Genomic DNA, 26,104 nt, shown 5'->3' on the forward strand with positions numbered 1-26,104 from the left:
TATCTCAATTTGTATGAAAGTGTCATTTACAATGCTTGAAAATCATGTTTGTTCGTTATGTGGCCGTGATTTGCCAATAAAAGACTTTTGCTCTGCCAATCTGAAGTTTAGAGCTCTTAATTAGCGAAAATGAATAGTCAGAATGACCTAAAATACCGTGACCTAGCCTCTTTGAGGCAATTGGAATTAAAATCCCAAAAATCTAGATCGCGTTGCGAGTAACTTCTTTTTTTTTGATCCTTTAACATCGGGAAAAAGTTCACAAAAATTCTACTGGTAGATTTTAATATCCCGTTGTGTTGCTATAACAGTAACATTGGTCTAAATTGTTATAAAAATAGTGCCATTGTTTAAGTAAACAAGCATAAGGCGTTCTTTTATGCATCTAGATGTTAATTAGTATGTGAACAAAAAAAATTAGACTTAAGAGATGAGGTATCTAGCCTTTTTTTTCTATTATAAATGACCCTTGGCCGAGCCTTTTTGGCTTATTCGTTACGGTTAACATATTTTACGGCTAATTGTTAAAACTTTTAAATTTTACAGCTTACGGCTAAATTTTTAGCCATGGCATATTACGGCTAAGGGTTTACCCCATTGAGACCCTCCCAATTCGGGTCAATTCGCCACGCTGTGTTTAACAATAATACTGCTTTCAAGTAGTGCACGAGGTTTTAAACCACCTAGTGGCTTAGTACACTAAATTTAGGTTTTAGTACTTTGATAAACAGCTGCATCAGTGACAAAGACTTCTCGCTGTAAACAACAGCGTTTTCGTTGAAATGCGCAACAGGCGACACCATTGATGTAGTTTCTTTGTTTGTTTTGTGGAAGATAACTGAACGCACTTTTTGTTCTACCATGAAAAGATAAAGTCTGAGTTATAAATTTGTCGCCCATCAGACCTGCAAGCATCTCCGGTTTCACTAGCGTGAAGCGACTAGGAGTATTTCTACTCGCCCGGGGATAAGTTGCTAGTCCATCGCAGAGTTAGCTCCCGCATTTGATTCGCGGGTACCCATTTCCACACCTGGGAGGAGAGAGCTAGGTGCCTCAGAATACAACGCAGTGACCCCGGCCACTGTGCCTTATGTCTCACCAATATGTAGGGCCTCTTTTATACAAGAGAGTTTTCGTCCCGGGATGACTTCCGTCGGGGGATGAATTCGTGTCGGTGTCTGGTCATTTTCTTGTTGCTGTCTACATGATTTCGTCACGGGATGAACTCCTTCCCGGGATGGTTTCATCCCTGTCCTAAGCACCGGGATGAAATGTCATCACAGGATAAAACGTGACGAAAAAAAAAAACGCCAGTAAACAGTCTTTCCGGGATGAAAATTTAATGTAATGTAATGTAATGTAAGCACGGGCGGGACGACTTACGTCCTGGCATCCCGGGATGAACACGCTCATATAAAATACATTATTTTCATCCTGGGACGAAGTTCATCCCGGGACGAAATTCATCTCGGCTCGCATGTTAAGAGGCCCTAAAGTTCACCTCATTACGCGCGTTTTTATTTCTTTTACATTATAATTGTCACCTTTTTATTCTCAACGTTTTTTAATATAAAAAATGAAACTCTAAATAGTAATTTCCGTTGAAAAGCGACTTGCAAAAATTTCTTGTCTGCCTATATGGACTAAATATTTATTATTTTATACTCTTATAGAACGTACAAACTTCAAGAAAAGTATGAAACGAGCTGCGAGAGAATAAATAATTTATTTGTCTCTTTCACAAGTACTTAAAGTAGTCGTATTTACAATCTAATTAAACACATGTACACGGAAATAATTTAGCCCTAATAGAATAACAATTCCACATCAAGGCTAAATCGAACTGTTGAATTCCTCAAACGGCATCCACGACAGGCTGAGCTGAAGTTGAACTTTCCATAGTCGAGGAGGAGTTTCCGTTCTCTTCACGAATGAGGATTCTGTCAATCCCTGGATTTGCGTTAATGCTTGTTTGACCATTACTTGTTCTGAAAATCAATTTTTCAACCATTTAAGGGCCAAGTTCTTTTTAAAAATAGAATTTTTTTCACACAACGCACGCTCATGGGTGTGTAGAAGACTCGTTCCCAGTCGCTCCCGAGGCGGTTTTGACTAGAACGCATTGCATCAAGGGACGCCCTTCCCAGCCTGCCCCGCAACACTCGCCTCATTCCGCCCCAGTGTTTTATCGCCAATAGGAACAAATAAGTAGGGACTGGGAACGAGTCTGGGTGTGTAGCCGTTTTGCACGGAACTATGTAGCAGGGTTATGACGTAAAATTGCGTTCTGTTGGCTTTATTTTATAAAACATAAATAGAAAATGGCCGTATGTTTATTACACAGTAAACTTACAGAGGCGGTTCTCCTTCCATGGGCGGAGCAGGAGTGGGGCGATCTTCACTGAAAGGCGAGTCTGGGAAAAAAGGAAAAAAAAAAGAAAAGAAAAAAAAATTAACAAGACCGCAAACATGATTACACCGAGGTGTTAACCAGAATTATTCTGCTAACCAAGTGTCTTTTACCGCGGGAAACTCGGCCCTTTGAATAGACTGAGCCTGTGATTTTGGTCAGCGAGGTTGCTAAGTAATAGGAGCTTATTATGGATGGTCATATTTGTTTTCGCTTCTTAAAAAAACTCATTAAGACGGATTCCGCTGAAGGTTCGAGCAATGAGTGCGAAAATTAAGTAGCAAAAATCTACTCATAGCATGGCAACATTTTGTATACTATTTTAAAGATCTTATCGAAATTCATTTGTCTTAGTGACCCCGTAATTAAATTCTAAAGCATTCTCGAGAAAATTAAAGTAAAACCTCGTAAAAATGTTTAAAACGGGCGCCATTTTGTTTTGAACTGGCGCGAAACGTCCGTTTTAACTGAAATATTGACGACTTCAAATCCATTTTTCTCTCGCGGGGTCAGCTTGAGTGCTAAATTTTTGGCAGGTTTTTGTAAGCTGTACTTAAACTGTTACCATGCTAAGAGGCCTTTTTGGTAACTTTATTTTTGCCTGTATTGCTCGAATTTTGGGCGGAAACCATCTTAATAATTCATAAAGAAGATTCAAAAGAAATTAATGTTTAATGACTGTCTTTATATCTAATAAAGACACGGCTAAACTTTACGTCCAATTTTCTAGGCCAAAATAACCCCAAATCTAAATATTAGTGCAAGAATGAGTTGATCTACATCCGAAGATTTTTAAGCGGTTCAATAAATTCGCAGCTCGTGTTTTATCAAGTCTAAAACACTCGGCTGCGTCTCGTGTTTTAAACTTGATAAAACACTGCTGCTCATTTATTAAACATTACATAACGCCAACAATTTACCTCAATAACAAAATAATTATTCCATGACCTGGATCTCAAATGTCATTTTGGCGCAGATAGTTCACTATTTCGACGATCCAATTTTCCGAGAAACGGAATTATTTCAATGTTTGCCCCCTGGCAGAAAACGTGGCTAATTTGCATTCTAAAATGAAAACCACCATTGTGAATATGACAGACCTATTTCTTACGTTTGATGCTTGTAATTCGTTGCACCTCCCTCCATCTTACACTGTTCGCTCGTTTATGGCTTGATAGGCCATTTCCGAGTTTCGCTTTTCCTCTATTTCAAAACGAGTCTATGTGCGAAACCATTCATATGGAAATGAGTTTCATCTACAGGTCCATTTCATGCAAAATCAAACTCATTTTCATATGAATGGTTTCGCACGTAGACTCGTTTTAAAACTGAGGCATAGGGTAAATCGGAAATGGCCTATTAACCTGTTTGGTGCTGTAAACTATTCCTTTGCGGTTTCCTTAGATATAAACTTTTTTTTACTTCTTTCATAAATGGAATTAGACTGATCTGCATTCTCTGGGGGTGGAGGGTGGGTAGAGAAACAAACGTACAAGCGTCTCTACTTATTCCTCACCTGCGCCCAGTCTGTCAGCTTTGCTGTAAGGCACTGTCTCCTTAGTTCCGCCGGGTCGTTCCTTTACAGAGCACAAAAGAAATACATTGTTACTGAATAACATCAATCAAAGGAACAAACGCTTGTGATATTTGCAGCACAGACAGCTTTAAACCTGTAAATCAATCAACTTTCAAGGGGCCTGGCAGCCTCTTTCATAGACATTTGCTTGGTTCGTCACACGGAAGAAAGATTGCGTGACGCGTCAAACGACTGCCTGGATGGCAATTGTTTCGTTTTCTTTCAACTTTCAACAAGATACCAGCTGGCATCAGAGAGGGTATCAAAATTGGGGCTGCTTTCGTTCAGAATTCTACGTCAGCTTATATAATCTCAGTTGTACTAGTTTCCGTCGTGCTAGCAACATAAATTCAATTCAATCAACAGCTTTGGAATTGTTTGGAACTCAGACTTTTACCGTTAAAACTTACTAGAGTTCTGTAAGTTCTTGCAGGGAAACCTTTCCTGTCCGTGACGATAACTGCAGGGCCATCACTCTGAAATAAAATGCAAAAATAAAAGTGAGCGAAATAAAGAAACCAAGTCCTTAGTATCACTATTTTATTCTATAGTTTACACTAGAGGGTTGTTTGTTACTTTTTCCATAAACTAACAATTGGTTCATCCTCGGCTTTAGCGTGCGGAGAGCACAAAAGAAGCGTAAGAGTTGCTCGAGGAGATAGCCGAGAGCAACTCTAGCTTCTTTCTTGCTGTCCAAACTTCCCAGGTGCACCATAACTCGATAATGCACAGCTAAAAGCATCAACCAATTGTTCTGTAGGGAGCTAGCTGTACGTTGTTTTGTGCCCTGTCAAGAGAGGATAAATGGCCCTGTGTATATTCTGGACACAGCAGATCGGAAAATGGCTAAAATGGCTCTACACAGCTGATATAATCGATTGTTATGATGAATGTGGGTGGGTTATTAATGTGGTTAATGTGGTTTTCCTTTTATGTCAGTGGCTTGCGACAAATGCAGACTGCTGACCTAGCTGCAGACTCTCACTCTGGTTAGCCTGAATAACACTCCCGTTATACTCAATAACAACCTTTGGTAAGCCTGTTAACGGTCAGCTCGCAATAATGGTAAAGGTAACACGATGGGTGTACACTTTAAACAGATTCTGCATTTGAGACAAACCATTACCACAGGCAGTATAAAAACGCTCAAACTGATACTGTACTAAAGTAAAGCTAGTCATGTTCTTACCGCGTACACCACAGCAGCTTGTTGGAGCCTGGCAGCCTGTCTTTGCAGTGAAGTTCTTAGGAAACTCTCGTCCTTTAGGGCGTGCAGTCTGAATAAAAAGAGAAAATAAACATAAGAAATAACGTTATCATTGTGGCATCATGGCTTGAATGTTCGCTAGCATAGAATTTCACTTACGTTTGTTGTAAAATAGTAACCTTCATTTCCCAAGTTTTGTTAACTCTGTCAAGTTCTTTCTGCAACCTAAAATACAAAACGACTAAATTAGCATCAAAACGCAAAATAAATTAACCCAGTAGCTACATATACATCTTCTCTCCACCGAAGCCATTTAATGCTAAGGTATAGTTAAATTAAGGGAGAACACATTTGGCCCAGACAATGGTTTCCGTAGTATAAAGCGACTAGGAGTATTTTTACCCCCCCTGGATGGGATGCTAGTCTATCGTAGGGTTTCGCCAAGCATTTAACTCGCCAGTACCCATTTATGTTAGGAGTGTTAAGAGTTAAGTTTCTTGCCTAAGAACACAACACCATGTACGATTTCCTTTTTCGCCCTGCCCCACTAATGGGTCTGTTCGCAGGATAAACACAATGACCAGGCCAGGGCTCTAACCTGGATCGAAACATCCGGGGCACTAAACATTCGGTCAAAGTGTTTCCCATGAAGCGGCTTCGCTAGATCATCTTTTGCAACTATATCCCGCCGACATTTTGTCATGTTGGGCAACAATTTCTTTGCACTCATTTACACTTCTTGATACAGGGAGGCACTCTGAAAATAAACTTTATTTAATCCGACGAAGATCTCAACTAAACATTAGATAACCGCGTTCGAAAGGAAAAAATCACTTCCAAACGTCTGCCAATATTCTGCTTACCTAAGAATTTCAGACTTCTGTTTCTTCTCCAATTTTTGTAATTTTCTCAGCAATTCATCTTTCTCAGACTCATTCAACTGAGGTTTCTCCTGTAGCACGAGAAACAAACAAGAAAAAAATAAACAAAAAAGGAAATAATAAATTAGAGGAGAGGCGCCTCTTGATTTCTCGATTACATTCGTGAGTGTGAGCACGAGATATTCTCGGCAAATCTTCAAACAACGACTTCAAATAGCATGCTTTGTTATTTGAATTCATCCACTTTCCTAAGGATGTAGTGGATTACCCTTTCAAGTAAACAACCGATGCGATTCTTATTTCTTGTAAGAAATTGAAATGCGATCTCTGGTTAAAAATTTGATTAATAACGAGCTTTCGACAACCAGTCTGCAGTCTTTTACTTGTTAAAGACTACAGCCTGGTAGTCGAAGCTCGTTTTTAATCAAATTTTTAATCAGAGATCGCATTTCAATTTCTTACAATGTCTTACCGTGGTTACTCGTCTATTTTTTAAATTCTTATTTCTATCGCCTAATGAGAAAAAAGCTAGAGGAGTACAAAAGTCACGTCAGCGGAGAGCCATAAAAGACTGAATTATCGGAAGGAGGTACTCACGTTAAAGGCATCAACTACGCCCCCACCCCTCGCCACTACAAACACTTTATCTCGGAGTTGTCCTTTGAATGTGTGTCAGAACCAGGGAGGTGGGGCGGGGGACCACTTAGCCTTTTTGGGACCCGGGGCGAACAACATGGTGATGCCTGGGTACGGAGCGTGCGCTTGAACACTTAAACGGTTGCCAAAGTAAAAATTTCCTGCGCCGGCAGCATTCTCGGGAAATCGGGAACCTTCGTCCCTTACCGTGCAAGACCAAAATTTCTGGGAAACTGCGCTGGACTGCAAGGACTGTGACTTTACCTTACAGTTGGAGGAAAAGCCAAGTGCAGTTGGCAAGCTTTCGTCATCACTTCATACTTTTTCTATTATGCACGCAGTTCTTTGTTACAAGAAAGCAAAAGCTCAACTCAACAATAGATTGCCTTTGGTAATAGTGAGTATTATTTAACTATTTTATGATAAGCTTCTTTACAATCCCCACTTAATTTAAACATAGAAAAGGCTTACTGCGCGATGCGTCTCAGTTCTCTCGTGCCCCTTTACCCCTCACCCCATCTTACCAGTCGATGGAGCCTGGACGCCATGAAGCCTGGCTCATACGCTGGGATCTGATCACCGAGTGCTCGTCTGGTGACATTGGTGCTTTCAGTTCGTGCAGGAATGGTAGACTTTTGGTGCAGGCATGTATGAAGTGTAATGAAGTACAGTGCAATGTGCAGGTTAGTTGTGCAAAGTTAGATTGTTAATAATTCATTTGAACGTATGGATCGAGATTCTGCCTTTTTAAAACGTCTGCCTGACAAACGCTGCCTTCTCTTGTAGCTGGCGAGAGAGAGAGTTCTGCCTGCCTGCCTGCCTCACTAACTCACCAATAGCAACAGCTTCAATTCTTTCAAAGCCTACAGTTGCTCAACGTCTGCCTTCTGTGGCGTGAATTGTAACGACTAGCTCGGCTTAATGTCTATCTTGCCTGACGGGCAGGCATTTCCATGCCTAGCTCATCTAACGAAAACCTTGTGTGTCGTGAACTGTTTGCCACAGCTCATAGATCTTCATTCTTACCTTGCGTGACGTTCGTCATTTGTATGATAACCTTTCGTGACATGAATGGTACGAAGATTGTGTAGGAAGGAGACAAAAAGCCACTGCGTACTGGGCATCCACAAAAAAGACCTCTCAATTCTAGCCCTTATGTGAATTATTTTCGAAATATCGTTGTAGAGCTAGAAGTGATAATCATAAATGGCGAGTCTTTCAGTTAAACACTGACATAGAAACTTTAAAGCTTCCTTCCCCCATGAGGTCCTAGATACCTTAGAAAACAGATAACAGGATCGGACGTTTACATGTAACTACTAACAACACCGGACAAAACCCGGAGCAAGTCTACATTGAAGTTGAAAAAGGTACTGGCTATTTGGCCAAAAGCGGTCTTTACTAAAAAGACAGGAATTTTATATACAAACAAACTACACAACCTATAACTAAATCATTGATTAAAACCACCGGCCTATACCTGTCTATTCCTAAATAGAAGCGCAAGTTTATACTTCCTGACAAAACATGAACAGTTGCCTAAATCTGGTTAAGTGCTCATTGGACTTTCTGCAAAAAGTGTAATGCAAACGCATCTGTATCATGTATACCTTTGTCTGCTGGCTTTCCATAAGTCTCCTTTTCTCATCCAGAATCTTCTGTTCCTTGATCTTTTGATCATGAGCTTGCTGCAGCTCCTCCACTTGTTTCCGCGAAGCTGCCATTAACTGTTGGAGAGAGAATTGGACAAGATATACGAAGTTCAACAGAAGGCCGATTTTCACTGGTGAATTTCAGTGTGATTAAGATTACAAGGTTGTCAAAAAAATATTTCATTGAGACACTCTGGCCTTAAAACTGGAAACAAACAACAGTGATCATGACAACCACGCGTAAAAGAATATATAACTCGATGCCATCGTGGGGAAACTCGTGTAATTGGTGGCTAACGAGGAAACAAAATTGAGTTGACTGAACAAAGCGCGGGAGAAGAAAGGTAACTGGTGAAAAAGCGCGGAAAAAGTAAGGCCATTGGTGGAAAAACGCGGGAAACGTCGGGCAACGGGTGGGAATTCGCGGGAAACGTCGGGCAACGGGTGGAAAAGAGCGGGAAACGTCGGGCAACTGGTGGAAAAGAGCGGGAAACGTCGGGCAACGGGTGGGAAGGTGCGGGGAAAAACAGGCAAATGGGTAACAGCGAGGTAAAAATGGCACATCTGGTGGCTAACCCAGGGTAAAAGGTGCAACTGTGATCCAAATGGCGAATGATTGACCGATAATACATCAGATTGGCTGTATTGTAATAAAAAAGAAAACGGGTCGAATGGGATGGGCTATAGCCTAGATCTACAAAACACACAGATGTATCACCAACATACGTTGTTTTTCGTCTCCTGTATTTTGTTATCCATTTCTCTTTGAAGCTGAGCTTTCTGTTTTTGTAGCTGCGTGAAGAAACAGAAATATAACAGTTATAGTCATCACAAAATAGTAAATACAAAAACAATTTTCACGTTTTTTGCATTCCATTTTAGTTTTAAATAGTTGGCTTACATTGCTTTATAATGTCCACTAATTCATAATTATAATTGATTTAACGTTTTTCTGTTTAACGGTCAAAGTGTATGATTTTATTTATCTATAGAAATAGCGTTAAAAGAGTAATCCCTTTACAAAACGGATCAGCCACATACGGAAAGGTTCCCTCGAATTACCTGCTTTTTAATTTGTAATAATGTTTTGTCAAAATCAAAACAAAGGTTAGAAAATTATACATATACCTTACTTTGTTGATGTCATATTTTGGTTTCATAAGGCTTAAAAGTAGATTTACTTTAAAGCTTGATTGAATTGGTGAAGATTTTTTAAGGTTTTTTATATTTGTTTATTTCAATTTGAAAGGTATGAAACGCAAAACAAATATATCTTTTTTAAAAGGAAAATTCGTTTGTAATTTATTTATTACTTTGTCTATTGTATTTAATGCCTTTTTGCCAATCAGAACAAAAAAAGGTTTTATTTTTATAATGTTTTAAATATGCACTAAGTTACTAAAAGTATTTTCATCACTAAGTTATTTAACGTTTATTTCAAATGTTACCCTTACAAGAAAGAACATAGTAGTTTGGTCCACGGTTTTGACCTCGCTAAGCTTGTTAGAAGAATCTTGATCAGTAGATAGTTTATGCTGAGAAGAGCAAACTACATCTGATTAATAATGCAAAACAAATGGCACAGTTTGTTGCACTCATATTTACCGCACTTGATTAAAAACATTCCTGTTTAAAAAGAATGGCATAAATGTAAAAAAAATAAATAAATTCTGCTCTGGTTATACAAAAAATAATGACAAAAAGCCTTAAATTTCCTTATGTTTAGTAAATTTTTTGGTCCCGTGTGGGTTGTCACGCAATGCTTCTCCTTGCGTGACGTTTTTTGAGCCGTCACGCAACGCTTCTTCCTGCACGACGACTCAAATGACGGCTGCATAGAAGGCTGGGAATTTTTTAGCTTTTTTTTTATAGCTTGAGTAGCACTTTATGTTATAATAATTTTTTTTTTCATGACAACTGACAACTTTTTTCATGTTTAATATTCGTGTCTACATCAAAATCTATTTAAAAGACACCTATGGCAAGAAAACTTTATAACTTTTATTTTCTACGAAATACTTTATTAGTATTTTACAAATAATTAGTATTAGTATTAATAATAGTATTACCATTAGTTTTACCAGTAGCGTTAACATTATCATTGTTACTAGCGTGATTATTTAGCTTTTATTGTAATTTTTACTCATACATTTTCTTACGCTAAATGTTATGTGTGTTAAACAGGAATTCTATTATTACATGCTTTTACTTAGTAATATTCCTTTTTAATAGCTGTAGCCTTTTCCTTTTTTTTCTTTTCCTTTAAAAAACCCTTAATGGAAATTTAAGGAACTGATTTGTGCGATCTCGAGAATTGGTCAATACAAGAAACTTTCGTTATCTGCCGCAAAACAGTCTACGTCTTATTTCCTTTAAAAATATAAAGGATAAACAATATAAAGCTCACCTCGGTTCTAAAGTTGTTTCTCTCGTGTTCAGCAGCCAGCAGTGCGTCAGACAGCTCCTTCTTCAGCTAAAAAAATGTTAAATTTGCAAACAATTGTAAAAAAAAATCAACCAAAGCTTTAAGAAAAATAAAAAATAGTAATGCGAGAGATCATAATTGTATCTAGGTACATACCTACCCCCTCCCCTCCCCACTCCACCCCATAACAAAATTGTCAGGTTGATTGTCAGAAAGTATCCCTTAAAGCTACCAGAATATTATTTTATGAGAGTGGTTCCAATTTACTTTCACCCGCTAAAAATTGAAACCCTTTCTTGCAAGTAGTCCCATTTTTTCCACTTTAAAACCTAAATGGTAACGGAATATCTTCAACTGCTAATACTACATTGTATCTTTGATTGTAACACCCTACATTGAGCGGCACCAAACCATGAAATGCATGATTGACTATCACTTCCGTCCCTTCATAGGGAGTCATACCTACTTTGTATCTGCACCTGTTATTCAAAAATACACTTTTTGATATTGAAAACGAGATTTTTTCCAGTAGTTTGGCGCTATCAGTAAAAGTTTATCTTGTCATATCGAACATGTTTCACGAAACACAAATCAACATGTCAAGATGGCTTTAAAGTCAGCTACTACACTGTCAGTTGCAATGTGAAAAAGTTCACATTTTTAAAAATTACCTGCTGGACTTGCCGTCTTTCACCATTCAGTTGTTCGTTTAAATCTTCAACGTCAGTTGCTAAAAAAAACAGGAAAGAAGAAGTTGTACTAAACTGCACGAAAAGAAATAAAAGTGAAACAAAAAAATAAAATTACCATGTCACTATGTGCACAGCACTGGTTGAAAACAATGGAAACAGAAAATATTCGTTAAGGTTTATTCTATAAAAAAGAAATAATCTAGAAAACTTGTTTTCTTTGCCACTGTCAGATCAAGTAACAAAAATACCCTTGGAAGTGTGACAGAACTTGAAAGAGAGAAGGTGAAAATTATCGCATAAGGCTCATAATTTATTTCCCTAGCTTTCCTCATTCTTTCCAAATGCATTGTAAATGTTAACCTTCTGTTTAACCATTCATCGTGTACAAGTTGAGTGTTTGATTAAGCAGCATTACACATTTTTTTAAGAACTGCACTGCATTTTTATAAGAAAATTGAAGCTGAGATTTGCCACATAATTTAAGAAAATGTATGGGCTAAAATAAGAACACCCTCAGGCTCAGCCAACTTTTATGCATTCTTATAAAAAAAAGAGTGTAGTACATTTAGTACAAGAGAATCTTCCACCCAAATTCATCTTTCTCACCTAAACGCTTGTTTTCATTTTCCCTGTCCTCTAGTTGATTCATCATATTGTCTAATTTGTTCTCTAATTTTTCCACCTCCTCTCTGAGCTCATACACCTCAGGGTTTGTAGCCACACTGCTAGCTGACTTAGGCCTGTTTAACGCTTCCTCTAGCTGTCTGTCTGCTCTCTCCTGTGCATCTCGCATCTGCATCTTCATCATCTCGATGATGGAGTCTTGCTGCTGTTGAGCTTTCTTCTTCACATCATCCTCATCTTTGACTTTCTTGAGTTTTTCAGAGAACATTGCTTTATCTTGCTTGCTTTTCTTTGCGTAGTATTCCTGCACAGATGGACAGAAATTCAAAAGTCAAGGAGTATTTTTTTTGAGTAACGCTGCACATCGTCATCGCCCGCCCTTTTGGAGTTTGAGATTATTCGATGCAAATGCAAAACTTGGCATTAGTTAGTATTGGCTCGAAAGTATCTCTACCGACTGACGATGCCTTTGTGGTTGCCACTGCATGACTCTCATGGTTGTGATGTCATGGATACCTGCGCAACCTGCTTGAGTCAGGTGTGACTCCAGTTTTCCAGAGGCACCTTCTCAAAGCTCATTTTCTGGTTAAGAGTTAAATTATCATTGTTGCTTTGACACACACGCACCTTTTTGTGGACTGTAAGGTACTGTAGAAATAAAGGATTTCCACAGGAGGCAAAACACAGCAAAAAAAATTAAAAATATATATATTATTTTTCTAGTGTTTATTTTGTATAAATTATGTGTTTCTCTATATATACCTGATGTTGATTGGCAATCTGGGTGATGGCATCAGCAAGCTGCTGGCGATAACTTCTTCTAATAACATTAACCCGCTAAAACAGGAAAAAAGTAATGATTGACAACAAGTGTATACTAAATTTTTACAGGTATTGTGATAAGTGATGGAAAATTACATATGATTGTTATATATACAATCTGAACAGTGTGACATAAATCCTGATGCCCTAATAAAAACTCAGCAGTCTAATTCACCATTGTGGGGTGGTGATTCAGAAAACTGAGTGTACAGTCATGAATTTTAGAAAGATAGCTTGAGCCATGCATCAATCACATCACATAAAAAGGATAGAATATTAATAAAAAATATAAATAAAAGAGAAACAAGTATTGTGACATCACTAACCTCTTCATGGTGTTTTTCCAGCTCAAGGATTCTGTCATTTACTCTACAATATCTGTAAAAAAAGGTTCACTCTTAGTCACTTTACAAGGATATACATAGAAGACATTGTTAAAGGGCTTATTTCCACTCACTATATCAACACAACAATAAAATTTGGTTCATACATGTACATGTAGAAGAGTCCAATATTTCCAGCAGAAAGTATTCAAACTTCTCTGTGCAGTTGTTTGGTTTGTCTCACTCCAAGACAAATTTCCTGATAGTATTTAAACTGGTTTTGGGTTTAAAATTTAACCAATTTTAGAGTTTGAGGACAAAAAAGTATTTTCTTTTTTTTCTATTAGAAAATAATTTCAAGGACTTCTCAAGAGAACACTCTGTCAGGGTTTCTTCTCAGTTTACTTATGAGCAAAAACTAAAAGAAATTGATTTTAAACTTCTGCCAATGACTGTTCTTACTAGTGACATGCATTTAATTAAGTAAAACACAATACATTTTAAATGCTTACAAGTCCAAAGCTCTCTCCTGTAGTTTGTTCTCATAATCTGCCTGTAGAACGTGCTTTGCATAATGCAAACTCCTTTTTAGATTCTCTATGTCCTAAATTGAGTTAAACACAAGAGTCCATTTTTAAAGACAGGCATGAGTTAAGGAAAACCGAAGCATTTGTCTGAACTTCAGATCCTAATGCTAACAAAGGTAATTTACACAATCAAGCATGAATTACTGAAACATGCGAGAGGGCTGGGGGACTTCCATAAAGGGATTTTAAGTGAAGAGACATAAAAGGAGGTGAAGAGACATTATTAAAGGGACTACAGTATGTCACGGGGATTTCGCAGATTTTTGTTCTAAACTGTTCTGAAATTAGTGGTAGGCAACTTAATCCTAAAATAAACATTATCTTTGAACATCAAAAGGAATTTATAACCTTAATTTGCAGATAGAAATCAAGCTACAGCTATAATTATCGATATTTCAAAGATGCGCAGAAACATTTCGAAAACGCTTGCCTAACTTTTTGAAATTGCAATCCGTTTCCATCCGAGCCATCCGCAGCCAAAGATGCTCGTTAACAGTTTCAGTGCCCTAGCTAATATAGCAATTTTTAATAATAATTTCTAAGGTTTCCTGCGACACAAATATAATTTTTGGCTGTTAAAAAATCTGGTAAAATCCGTGACATAGTCCCTTTAAAGGCTTGCCTGGGCCATTGTCCATTTGGAAAGTTACCACGTAAAGTGACCTGGCTGGCAGGGAAATCTACTTGTTCCTTGCAACTTGAGGGGACTTTTTTCTCACCTGTGACATTTATTTGATATGTTACAATGTTGACCTCAGGTCTACCATGGTTTGTGTCAGGGTTTCTGCCTGTGAGCACGTTTTATTCTCATTTCTAGTGGCAAATTAGCACAATTTGTTTTAAGTAGCACTGTTTTGCTGCTGCAGTGTTTAATCTTTAGACCACAGTTGTACAACTCTTTCCCATTTTTTTTGGCTCCACTTGTAAGAATATCCAGATTTCTGGTTCCTACTAAAAGTATAATACACAGGGTGACATTGTACTAACCCTAACAAGATTTTGTAAGACTTCCGTCATCTCTTTCAGCTGTGCTATCTCTGATACTTCAGTCTGTGAAGATCTGTCCTGACTGAAGTAACCAACACGAACTTGGTCGGCAATGGATGGTCTGTGATAAATAAAGAACTTCTTTAGAAAGCCACAAATTCAGGGGAACAAGTCTGATCTCTGTCAAAGCACTTGAAGAATTTCTGACTCTTATTTATCACATCAGATACAAGTTTACAAGGGTTACTTAGAAAATAGTAACACCAGTATAAGGATATGTACAGCATAATAAACTATTGCAGCTTGACAATTACAACTTTCAGCATGAAAACTGTGCCTTGAACAACTATGGTTGACTGGAGGGTTGTGTGTACCCTGGGAGGAGAAGAGAAGGGAGGACTCCCATATGAAAGGGCAGGGGAGTGCTTGTCATCTCGCTAATTAGGGGTGTAAATTACCGATTTTGGTCTCACTGAAGGCCCATTTACAATGTACACGACAGAAAATTTTTTGGCACAGCTCAGGTAAAAATGGTAGGTAAAAAAATGGTTCTGCACGGATAAATTTTGTTGTGTAAATGCCTTTGCCTCACCCATCCTGAACCAAAATTTTATCCGTGCTCAGACCTAGAACTTTGCGAGGTAGTCCAAGCATGGACAAAACTGGTACGCGTTCCTGAAAATCTAACCCGGCTCAAATAAAATGTGTAGTGTAAATGATAAGCTGTGCTGAACCAACTCTTTTCTTATGAAACTTCATTCAATAAATTTGCAGAAACTCCACACGATCAACATGTATCTATAGATGTGTACGGGTATTTTAAGAAAAAAAAGTTGACAAGAAATTTTCATGAACATTCATGGAAGAATCAGCATGACTTTCTGCAAACTTCTTTGGTCGCTTTCTCCTGAGTTTGTGATCGTTAGTATCCCGATTTTAAAGTTGAAACTCTGCCTTGGAAGAGCATGATGTTAGGAGTTGATACAAATAATGTGAGAAGAATAAAATAATAATAAAAATAATCAGTGTCATTAATAGGGGAGAAACAAGCCATCACTGCTGCCATTTGAACAAGAACCATATACCTTCACCCTTTTCTAATCTTAGAATTGGGAAAAAGGCGAAAAGAGGCACGACTCATAGGTGACCTTTATATGAAATAGCGGCATGCCCACTAAGGTAGAATCGTGTACACTTGACAAGGTGTTGAACCTTTTACCCACACCAAAAGATTATTTATCAATGCTATTTTTTTCCAGTACGCGTTCCATTTTTATCCGTCGAGCTGTGCCAAAAAATTTTCTGCCATGTAAATGGGCCTTAAGTGTAAGATTTGCATCTTGCATTTAACATTTGGCTAAATGAGCTCATGACCACTCTCACAGAGCATTAATCTCAGCATAACTCACCAAATCAACTAACTAAGGTTTTTTGGTAGTGTTGAATTCTTCTGTAATTTTTAGCTTATATCTTTTGTGTTACTTATTTATCACTTTTAACATGCAGCAAAATGAGTTAATATCTACACCTTACTTCAATTTTCACACATTCATGTCCAATTAGTCACTTGTATATATATATACTGAGCAGAGTCCGAGCAGACGGAATTTTGTTGCCAAGCAGAATTTTGAGCACCAAACACAATTTTTGCGAGGACATTACCAGCAAGCATAATTTACCAATGAACAAGCAGAATTTATCCAACCCTAAATTGTGCAATGCATGATAAACAGGGATGTAGCCAAGAAAACACTAAGCCAGCTCATCAACAAGCCCAGCTGGCTTTCTTGCCTTGGCAGCTCTTAAACTTTACCTAAGTCTTTGTTTTCATGTACAATTTCAGCAGGATTAAAGTTCTATTTAGGCCGGTTAAATTTGCCGGCATCCAGCCTTAAGCGACATCCCTGTATCTGATACAGTAAAGATTTCTGTTTCTTGTGCTTGCTTTATATGTGTGCATAATATTTACATGTTATGATGGCAGTTACACGTAATGCCTGCTTTGCTAGTGTATTCCAGACTTTAGCTGCTAGGAGGTGAATTGTACTTTGCTTATCACCTCCGAGTTAACCAATCAATGCGCACAAAAGGCACTATTCACTTGTGTGGTATATACATGTACTAAAAGTACATATCAGGCGTTTATTTAAAAAGAATTTTGTTCTATATTCGCAAACTCAAACGCAAAAATCATAGACGAAGCTTAAGGTAAGATTTCTAATTATGGACAGATCCAATCTGGCTGTTTGAGGTTTGTGAGGGAGTTCCACACAAATCTACAGAACGATTAATGACGCAGTTAATAAGTAGGCATTGCTGTCTCGTACCAAAATTAAACCTTGTTGATCTCTGGAAACAATTTAATTTTAGAAACATCATTTAGAATCTACAGTTTCAACCCACTGAATGTTATATCAATCGACAAATGAAAGGGGAGAAGTCAGTTTATGGAAACAGAGATCTCAAAAAGAGTTAATTTAATTATTTCTATTCAAAAGCAGCTGCAAAAAGGTATTCAATGTTGATCACTTTCCTCAGATCAAAAAGTCGCTCTCTTTCGAAAACAAAGATAAAATTAACTGTCTTTACCTGTATTCATCCAGCTCCATCAAAGCTCCAGAAAAATGTGTAAATGCAGGAGAAATCGATCCCGGTCTAGAGGGAACGTGTTTCATTACTGTAGGCGACATTTCAGCCGATTTCACCGCCTTCGTTTCGTCCGCCATGTTTTGTTTTCCGTAAACTTGCCTTGGTAACCGCGTTTTTTGCTTGCCTACCGCAACAATTAACACTAGGGAGGGGTAGGGCAGTTCACCTTTCTCACTTGCAAGATAAACGGCACCCAGTGCATGCAGAAGAAATAACGTTTTCCAAGGGGATCTTAAATAACTTTGAGGACATTTGTCAAAAAGTTAACATAAAATAAAAGTAGCTGACAACTTCTGTGTAAAATGATTGTTATCCAACTGTGGAGCGAATAGAGATTTTGGTAAAAGAATTGCAGACAGTGTATAGAATGTAGTTGAACACTATACATAAAAAAGAACTTGCATCTGAGATTCACGAGTAAACGTTAAAGGAGAATTGCTCTTCTCCTAATTCGAACTTACCTTACCTAACTTGGCCGCTTTGTTAGGCTTACAACTAAATTTTCTAGATCATACCGGCTTAAAATATAATTAAGTTAAGTTTCCGAAACCAGTACAAACTTTGAACAGTTATTGGATGAGGTTTTTGTGGTATCCGGAATAATCAAGTTTGAGGTAAGCGTTATCAGCCGAAGCCGAAGGCTTTACAAGACCTTGATTATTCAGGATATCATAAAAAACCGAAATCTAATAATTGTTTTATTATACATTATTATACATTATACAGAAAATAACGACAAACAATTTCAACACTTGTGCTACAGTAAAAACCCGGGTGTAAGAACCTACTTTTTTCAGAGTTTGGCAAAACAGGTTCTTGTATTATTGGGTACTTTTTGACAGTTTAGGCTAAGTAGGTTCTTAATTAAGTTCTTAATTTCTACAGAGTAGACATTGATGTTGATTATCAGAAAATAGTATGAAATCTGGTATGTTCTTCATTTTAAATATTTATTAATGTAACCATGTTGCCAAAAGTCCAACAACATTAATTGATCAATGATACAGTAAAAAAAATATATAAATTAAATAGTTAAACCCCACGTATAAGAACCTGTTGGAATTTGTTTGGCTAAACAGGTTCTTATATTTTGGGGTATCAAAAAAGCAAATTTCTTCCAGAAGGTTCTTAAATCCCTTGGTTCTTACACGCGGGTTTTTACTGTAATTCCTTTTTGTCGTCTGGCTCCTGAATGTTTTTCTCCAAAGGTATTCGTGGAACTGTTCTTTCACAACTTAGCTCCATCTTTAATTTTGCGTCTTCCGAATCTTTATCGTCCAGCAATGTTCAATTCTTTTGATCAGTTGAAGAAACGAATCGACGAGCCATGTTTTTACTTAATTGTGTGCAAGGTGCCACGCACCATTCTCGACCCCAGAGCCTTTCTCTTTTGCGCGTCAGTCACGTGTAAAAGTCAAGAGCTCTGGGGTCGAGAATGGCCACGCACCATTAACATTGCTTTTGGAAATCATGCATTGCGCGCACAACCTACAGATTATTCAGTTATCTGCTAGCAGATTAGTGAATAATCTGTAGGTTGCTCTGACTCCCAGAATTAACTGTAAGCTCTTAGCCAACGAGGAGACAGATAGTGACTACAATGTATAATAAAATCAACTACCGTAAACAAATTCGCATATCATGTAGCCAATCAGAAGCGCGATTTACTGTCCTGATATCCTACGATATCAAGTCACTGACCTGATATGCCACCATATCACGGTCACATTGAAGTAAAGTAGTGTTACTGTACGATGAATTGAAAAGAGGTTTAACCAATAAAACAGAACTTCGAATTTAAATTTAGCGGTGTTTAGCGGTCGTAAAAGAAAAAAAAAACTTTCCCGCCAAAACTAAACTTGAGCACGCTCGCCGATTGCGCGATGTTTGCCGACGAGTACTGAGACATTCAGACTGAAAAAAATAGTGGGAATTTTCAGTTTTCGCGTAATTTTGATTTTAAAAATTTATAGAATGAAACTCTAAATAAGCGAGCGGAAAAAAAGGCAGAGGAGGAACTTGGTAAAACGTGTTGAGGATCAAGTCAACACAATTTGCAGTACGTACCTTGCAAGCATGGCTTCAACAGAGCGAAATATATAACCGGATTTTTGGCTGAAGTTGGGTAGGGTAAATACTTAATCGTACCTTTTTGGTACGCTTCGGCTGCATATCAGGCTCGCCATAAATACGAACCATGGCTCGACCAAACTCGCCTGATATGCTACCGAAGCGTACCAAAAAGGTACGATTAGGTATAATTATTCGTTCATACAAAAGCTACCATGTACGTTCATGTACGTTCATCGAACTTTCTTGTTTCTTTTCCCCTTTCTTTTATTTTTATTATATCTTAAACCGGAATATAATCACCATTTGATATTATATACTACTTATTAACCGAGAGTGAGGTCATTACAGGGGAGTCTCAGACCGAGGCCTTGATGTATTGACCGAGCGATAGCGAGGTCAATACATCAAGGCCGAGGTCTGAGATTGCCCTGTAATGACCGAACGGACGAGGTTAATAAGTTATTTATTATATGGCCTTTAAGCACTATTCAAAAAAAGAGTATAATCAAGGGAAAAAACACTGGAGGTAAAACTCGCTCTCGCTCTCTGTGGCTCTCTTCGTCGCTCATACTAAAGAAGTATCGGTATGCTTATATTTTTTCTTTCAGTTATTGAAAAAGATAGTCATATTTTGTCGGCATTTTTGTTGTTTTTGCCCCCTCGCTAGTAGCTTTTACTCACAACTCAAAAAACCGTCGAGCGGAGAAAAATTTTCATAATGCCCGGTCATTACATGAAAATAATGCCCGCTCAGCAGCCAATCAGAGCGCGCGTACTATTGTAGCCATATAATAAAACTCTATATTACACCTTTTAGTGACATTATCAATTTGACATTTAGTTACATGGGCGGATAGCGGCTGTTAAAGGCGCATAATATGCTGATGTCCGATCTCATCTCCTGACTATAATTGTGAAGCGCATTGAGCTTAGGGAAATGCGCTATACAAGGAACCATTACATATAATGGTACTACTAATTCAGTGAACAATACAAGTTAATCAGCGAAGTTTGGTAGGAAAATGTGCAAACGAAGTAAAGTGAGTTTACCGCCCACTAACTTGCTATCAAGCGTTCTTTTTTCAAAATAGAAAGGGGACAAAAAAAGAACGCCTGATACATTAATTCAGAAATGACCGCCAACCGCTCCCTAGCTAAATTAAATCAACTAAAGTATGGTCGAAATGTCAAACCACTCTTTTACATGTAACTGGCGACAAATCTGGGACACGGATTTCCACGAGGCGCAAAAAACGTCTGCAGAGTAATTGTGCATGTAAAGCCAGTATTAAAAAAAAAATCGCCGTGCTGAAATAGAAACGTGTTTTGGTAGCAGGGTGAAATGGCGCTCGCGAACATTTACATGCCAAAGTTGTCATATCTTTAGTTAAGCTCTGAAAAATAAACAAGGATGTCACCAAGAAGAGCTGTTTCACGGTGGATAGCAGCATGCCGCTCTATTTTGTGAACATTTCGACACCTTTGGAAATTGTTTGGTAAATAAAACCATTTCCCGTAACTAGTTGGAAAAAATACCAAAACACTGCTTCACGTTATAAAAAATCACGCATTGTAAACACTCTATCTGCTCTGCCTTCAGCGAATTACACTTGAAATTCGCCAGGGCTTCAGCTAACGTAGAAGAAATCTTGTCCTCGCTATAGCTACATTGTTTCTCGACCAATGAGGAAAAAAGTCAGAATCTGGCTTTTGAACATATGATCCGACAAGTAAATAATTTTGTCCTCCTTTTCCGGAGAGATCAGTAGGGAGGGAGGGAGGGAGGGAGGGAGGGAGGGAGGGAGGGAGGGAATGATCTCAGGTTAACCGGCCACTTAATGATCCCTTTTAGAAGCTACAATGTACGAATCTGGGCGAAACACCCGAGATTTGCCAAAGAAGGCTGAGTCGGCTCCGAAAATCGTTACCAAGATGCATGAACCAACTTCAAATCTGTAAACGAAGTCCGAACCTCAGTCAGACAGTCCGTACATAATTCACAAATTATATTCGCACTACAAATGAAAGTTCAATATAATTCTTATAAATTATGGCTTTGCACGTTGCTTGCAACAGCTCTTAATTCAATATTTTGTCGACGCTTCCTCCAGAATTTTTTCATAGCGTCTTGAAACATTGGCATCCTGAAGCTGTATACGAATGGATTAACCATGGAATTGCTTAGATGTAGAACAGTCACAAAGGACACCGCCAGTGAAGAGAAACATGAACAGAAGTCTTTTATTGTGAGGATGACGAAAGCTGGCAGCCAAACGACAAGTGATACAGCAATCACTATAAACAATGTTCTTGACATTCGCAAATTTTTCTCCGTTGATGTTTGTCTGTGAACGTCTAAAACAGGTGCTTTACAGTGCAATCGCGAACGGATTGTTAGGTAGCTGACACAGATAACCAATAGAGAAATCAACAGAAATGTAGCATAAGTGACAGTGGCATACACTATGTCGACTACCTGGTATATTGTTAGCAGCGACAGTGCAGCCATGCACAGTCCAGCTACCCAGACGACAACAATGCTGTAAATGTAAGCTTGAGTGCTTGTTACGCGATGACGGAGTGGCCACAGCATGGCGTAAACGCATTCCAGCGAAATAAGAGCGAGAAAAAACACTGACGTACTCGATCCAAACACTTCTAATGCCCACGAAGGACTGTGGGTTTTCGCTGCTTCGTTTCCACCACTGGGAATTGTGTGGGTCGCTAGAACCAGAGTTTCTCCAATCGCAGCAAGTAAATCTGCGACAGCAAGGTTGATTAGAAGAAGATAAGTTCGTTTCAGATGAGATCTTTGAGTCCAGAAGACAAAGATGGTGAACACGTTTCCAACGATGATGATGCCTACCTCGAGCGCAATGATAACGATGAACGTAATGGCGGTTGGCGAGATTTGCATGACGCTGTTGTAATTGTCTTTATGTTTTTTTTTTTGTTTTGCTTTTTTCAAATAACCATTCAAAAAGATGTCTGTGGCTCTTGAAAAGATGGCCTGGCTCTTACCCGCGAGTAGCAACTATGTTTTCTTTCGCTCTGGAGGGGGGGGTATTAAATTAGCTCATCTACTTAGCAAAATGTCTTGATAACTGTCATTCTCATTCGTTTAAAGTAGCACTAGTTGTCCAAAACTGAGCGCTTTTTATATTTTAAAAATGAAAAGAAAAATGTCTTTTTGGTATTAATGTAAGATGACTGCTTTTTGATGACTGTTAACGGAAAGCATCGAAGCCAAAAAGAGGCACACTTCCTAAGTAATTATAATGGATTGTATATTCAGTATCCAATATTTAAAGAACTGACATGCAATATCTAGTCCCCGTTTTATAATGTCAGGACTGTTGAAGTGTGTCCACAGCATTTTTTTCCTGTGGCAAGTGTCATCATTAACCACTTAGACAATGGGAAATCTTTTTGTACAAAGACTTTTAAATAAAAAACAGTGATAAAAGTCACACATTCATTGACAAAAAAGGTCGGACATCAACGCATCGATTTCTTTTAATTTTTTTTTAACTGCATGTTGTCTTGTTTAAATACAGGTGACTGTAAGTAAATATACAGTGATGATGCATACGCTTATCTTGTCAAAATAGCGGTAATTAAATAAGAATAAGCGTATTACGGAAATTTTTTATGCCTATTTCGTGAGCTCAGGGAAGTCAACACATCAGTAGTTTTCTACTTTAGTTTATAAATAATCCTCTTTTACTCTGCCACGTTTCAATTAATTTCGGTAGTCTAGGGTATGCGCTCTCATAACAGCTTTTTCAAAATTTGGGTACGTCAATATTGTCATCGGACAAAACAAGTAAGCGTTGTGATTTAAATATTTACAAAAAGTAACAAAGGCGATATTTCAATATTTTACCTATGACTTACTGACTTATTCCTTTTTTAGGCTCCTGGTGGAGCAAAGGGCGTCAACAATGCTTCGCCACCGAACTCTATTATTTGCTGCCGCCTTCTCTGCTGCGTTCCAGCTGATGTTAGCTTTCTTTAACTCCTCCTCAGTTGATCTTCTCCAGCAGGTCTTCCCACCTTTCTTTTACCCTGCGGATTCCACTTTTTAAGGCCTGCTTGGTGGTGTAAGTGCCTGGTTTTCGTAGTGTGTGGCCGATCCAAGCCCATTTCCTTCTTGCTATCTCAGTTGGTATGTGCTCTTGTCTTGTACATGTCCTGCTCCAAAGTTCTTTGTTACTGATCTTTTCTGGCCAGTGAATCTTGAGGATCTTTCCAAGGCACTTGTTGACAAATCTTGTAGCTTATTTGATAGAGCTTGTGTCACTTTCCAGGTCTCTGAGCCATAGAGAAGCGTAGCGTTTACATTAGTGGTGAAGATGCGCAACTTGGTTTTGGTGGAAGTTGAGGAGGCATTCCAGACTGGTCTAAGCATGTTGAACGCCAGTCTCGCTTTACCAATTCTGCACTTCACATCCTCCTCAGTTCCTCCAGTGACTGTGATGATACTGCCTAGATAAGTGAAACTTTCGACATCTTCCAGATCCTCGCCATTCAACTTAATTTTGTCCCGCTGCTTGCTTTTGGTTCGCATCACTTTGGTTTTCTCTTTGCTCACCCTGAGGCCGGTTGTCTCTGCAATCTGTGCCAGGTTGTTGGTTTTGGCTTGCATATGTTGTAGTTTTTGGGAAAGAAGGCATATATCGTCTTCATAATCCAAATCATGGATTTGAGTTGTTAGTGTCCATTGGATTCCTGTCTTACCCTGATCTTCCACCTCTCTCATAATCCAATCGACAACCATAATGAAGATCATCGGAGACATATATTTGTTCCTATAAATTCTTTTATCCTCAGTTTGAACATATTTTTGATGGAGAGCACTTTCAGAATCGTACCAAGTACATACTGAATGCCGCGCTAAATTTAATTATACATTAAGGCTTTAAGCCCTTGGGCGAAATATGATGTTTACATTCTTTTAAGATGCAACGTTAGTTCTGGGATATGAAAATAAAGATGCAATGGCTGCCGTGACAGTGTATCATGAGAGATCTTTCGCATAACTTCCAGTCCATATGCAAATGATCTACTGTAGTTGGAACAACCCGCACAATGCAAAACTAGGCACGAGAAATCACACATATAATAATGCAGTTGCGATTTTCTATATTGAAATAAACCACCGTGTTCTCGCGAAGAGCAGAAGATTTTTCTTTATAAAAATCTCTGAGCGATGATCCTTTAAAAGGATTTTTCAATATTTTTATTTTGTATAACAACTATGAATGAAAACAATGAAGAACTTCGTACTTTTGACCAGTCTTAACACAGTCAAAGTAGACATAAAGTCTGTAGTAAAGTTATTTCAATGCATCACTAAACAGTAAGATGTGCCTTTGTGCTAGGAAAGTACATAACCCTACCACAATTGGTTGAAACCACCGCGGATGACGTCAAATGCTGCCGATTGCCTGGTATGTCTTCACGTGTTTGATCGTGTGCTCAACGATCATTCGACATCTGGAGTGTCTTCGGTGGAATATTTTTGCCACCCTTCGCTGACGCCACGGCAGATGTCTAAAGCCTGGTTTTCACTAGCGACGCAAGCTCAAGCGCGATAACGCAAAACGGAGAAATTTTGACCGTTGTCCAAATACAGTGCGCCTGTGCTTTTGATTAAGTCGAAGCCTTTTTCAAGGAGAAATAAGAGCTGTTATCCTTGCGCTTGTGCCTGCGTCGCTAGTGAAAACCAGGCTTAATTTGCGCCGCTCGCAATAGGCGTCAGTAGTGTGCAAACATCTCCGTACGCTCTTTCAGCTAACAGCACAGCATTTCGGGGCATATCACAGCATGAAAATTGGGATTTACATGAAATTAAAGGTAGTTAAATCTAATGTAAAGTCGGTTATCCAATTTTACACCATCAATTAATTAAATAGAAGTGCAAGTTTTACGTCACTCGAAGTAGACCCCGGGAGTAGACCAGTCATGAAGTTTGATCCTACCCCTTTAATACGACCAAATTTCCGTGGCCCGTTGGTGGCCGTATTAACGGGGTTCCACTGTAAACGGAAACAAGACTTTTTCCGTCTATGTTAGCTAATTGGATGCAAAGTGCACAATGTTATTTCATTTGTTAATCGTTGTCTACCACACCTTGCAATATAAACAATGTTTCGTGGTGGAATGGAAACTTTCAGTTCTTTCTAATCCGCTTAAAATTTAAGAGACAATATTCTCGTATCATAGTTTTTTCCCACTCAACGGCAGTATATTTATTGAGAAAACTGAATTAAATTGTTTTAAGTATAATTTTTATTTAATACAGTTTCAATGATGTAAAACTCGCTCTCTTATTTTTGTAGGAAAGAAACCCACAAGTGCATAGTACTAAATCTATAAAAGTAATGCTCATCTCCCGGTTCACTCGCTATTAATATGCACAAACTGTGGTTGGAAATGTTTTTGCATTTTATTCGAAACATACATAATTTTTTAATTCTCATATATTTTATTGGCAATGCACCATATTTTATTGTATTGGTAATAGCAAAAGAAGCAACGAGATAAATGTACATTTA

General features: G+C 38.3%; 2 protein-coding genes across 5 annotated transcripts; both read right to left on the reverse strand.

Annotated features, from left to right (window-relative positions):
• Window positions 1-1,707: 1,707 nt before the first annotated feature.
• On the reverse strand, window positions 1,708-17,570 carry LOC144661746 (uncharacterized). Of its 4 annotated transcripts, XM_078522574.1 has the most exons (19): window positions 17,412-17,570; window positions 14,823-14,943; window positions 13,761-13,852; window positions 13,252-13,303; window positions 12,866-12,940; window positions 12,086-12,407; window positions 11,459-11,517; window positions 10,770-10,835; window positions 9,817-9,897; window positions 9,089-9,154; window positions 8,321-8,437; window positions 7,235-7,342; window positions 6,057-6,145; window positions 5,353-5,418; window positions 5,176-5,263; window positions 4,397-4,462; window positions 3,927-3,987; window positions 2,354-2,414; window positions 1,708-1,988 (listed from the first exon to the last, which is right to left on the reverse strand). In XM_078522574.1, exons 1-19 carry the CDS (start codon window positions 17,546-17,548, stop codon window positions 1,856-1,858), a joined length of 1,860 nt encoding a protein of 619 aa, XP_078378700.1. In that variant the 5' UTR covers window positions 17,549-17,570; the 3' UTR covers window positions 1,708-1,855. The 4 variants fall into 4 exon arrangements, with proteins under 4 accessions (XP_078378700.1, XP_078378701.1, XP_078378702.1 ...); XM_078522575.1 differs by lacking the exon at window positions 9,817-9,897; XM_078522576.1 differs by lacking the exon at window positions 7,235-7,342.
• A 4,015-nt stretch (window positions 17,571-21,585) lies between these two features.
• On the reverse strand, window positions 21,586-22,495 carry LOC144659226 (sphingosine 1-phosphate receptor 1-like). The gene has a single exon (XM_078519658.1). It carries the CDS (start codon window positions 22,459-22,461, stop codon window positions 21,586-21,588), a length of 876 nt encoding a protein of 291 aa, XP_078375784.1. The 5' UTR covers window positions 22,462-22,495.
• Between the last annotated feature and the right edge of the window lie 3,609 nt (window positions 22,496-26,104).

This window comes from Oculina patagonica, chromosome 7, assembly GCF_052425735.1.
Source record: "Oculina patagonica isolate OP01 chromosome 7, crgOcupat, whole genome shotgun sequence".
NCBI lineage: Eukaryota > Metazoa > Cnidaria > Anthozoa > Scleractinia > Oculinidae > Oculina > Oculina patagonica.

Excerpts from the sequence above, each read along its gene's own strand:
- LOC144659226 (XM_078519658.1), bottom strand. The coding sequence starts at position 22,461 with ATGCAAATCTCGCCAACCGCCATTACGTTCATCGTTATCATTGCGCTC.
- LOC144661746 (XM_078522574.1), bottom strand. The coding sequence starts at position 17,548 with ATGGCGGACGAAACGAAGGCGGTGAAATCGGCTGAAATGTCGCCTACA. Across the intron at positions 8,438-9,088 it reads TACAGGAGACGAAAAACAAC|TTAATGGCAGCTTCGCGGAA; the intron begins GTATGTTGGTGA and ends TCTCTCCAACAG. Across the intron at positions 1,989-2,353 it reads ATGGAAGGAGAACCGCCTCT|AACAAGTAATGGTCAAACAA; the intron begins GTAAGTTTACTG and ends ATTGATTTTCAG.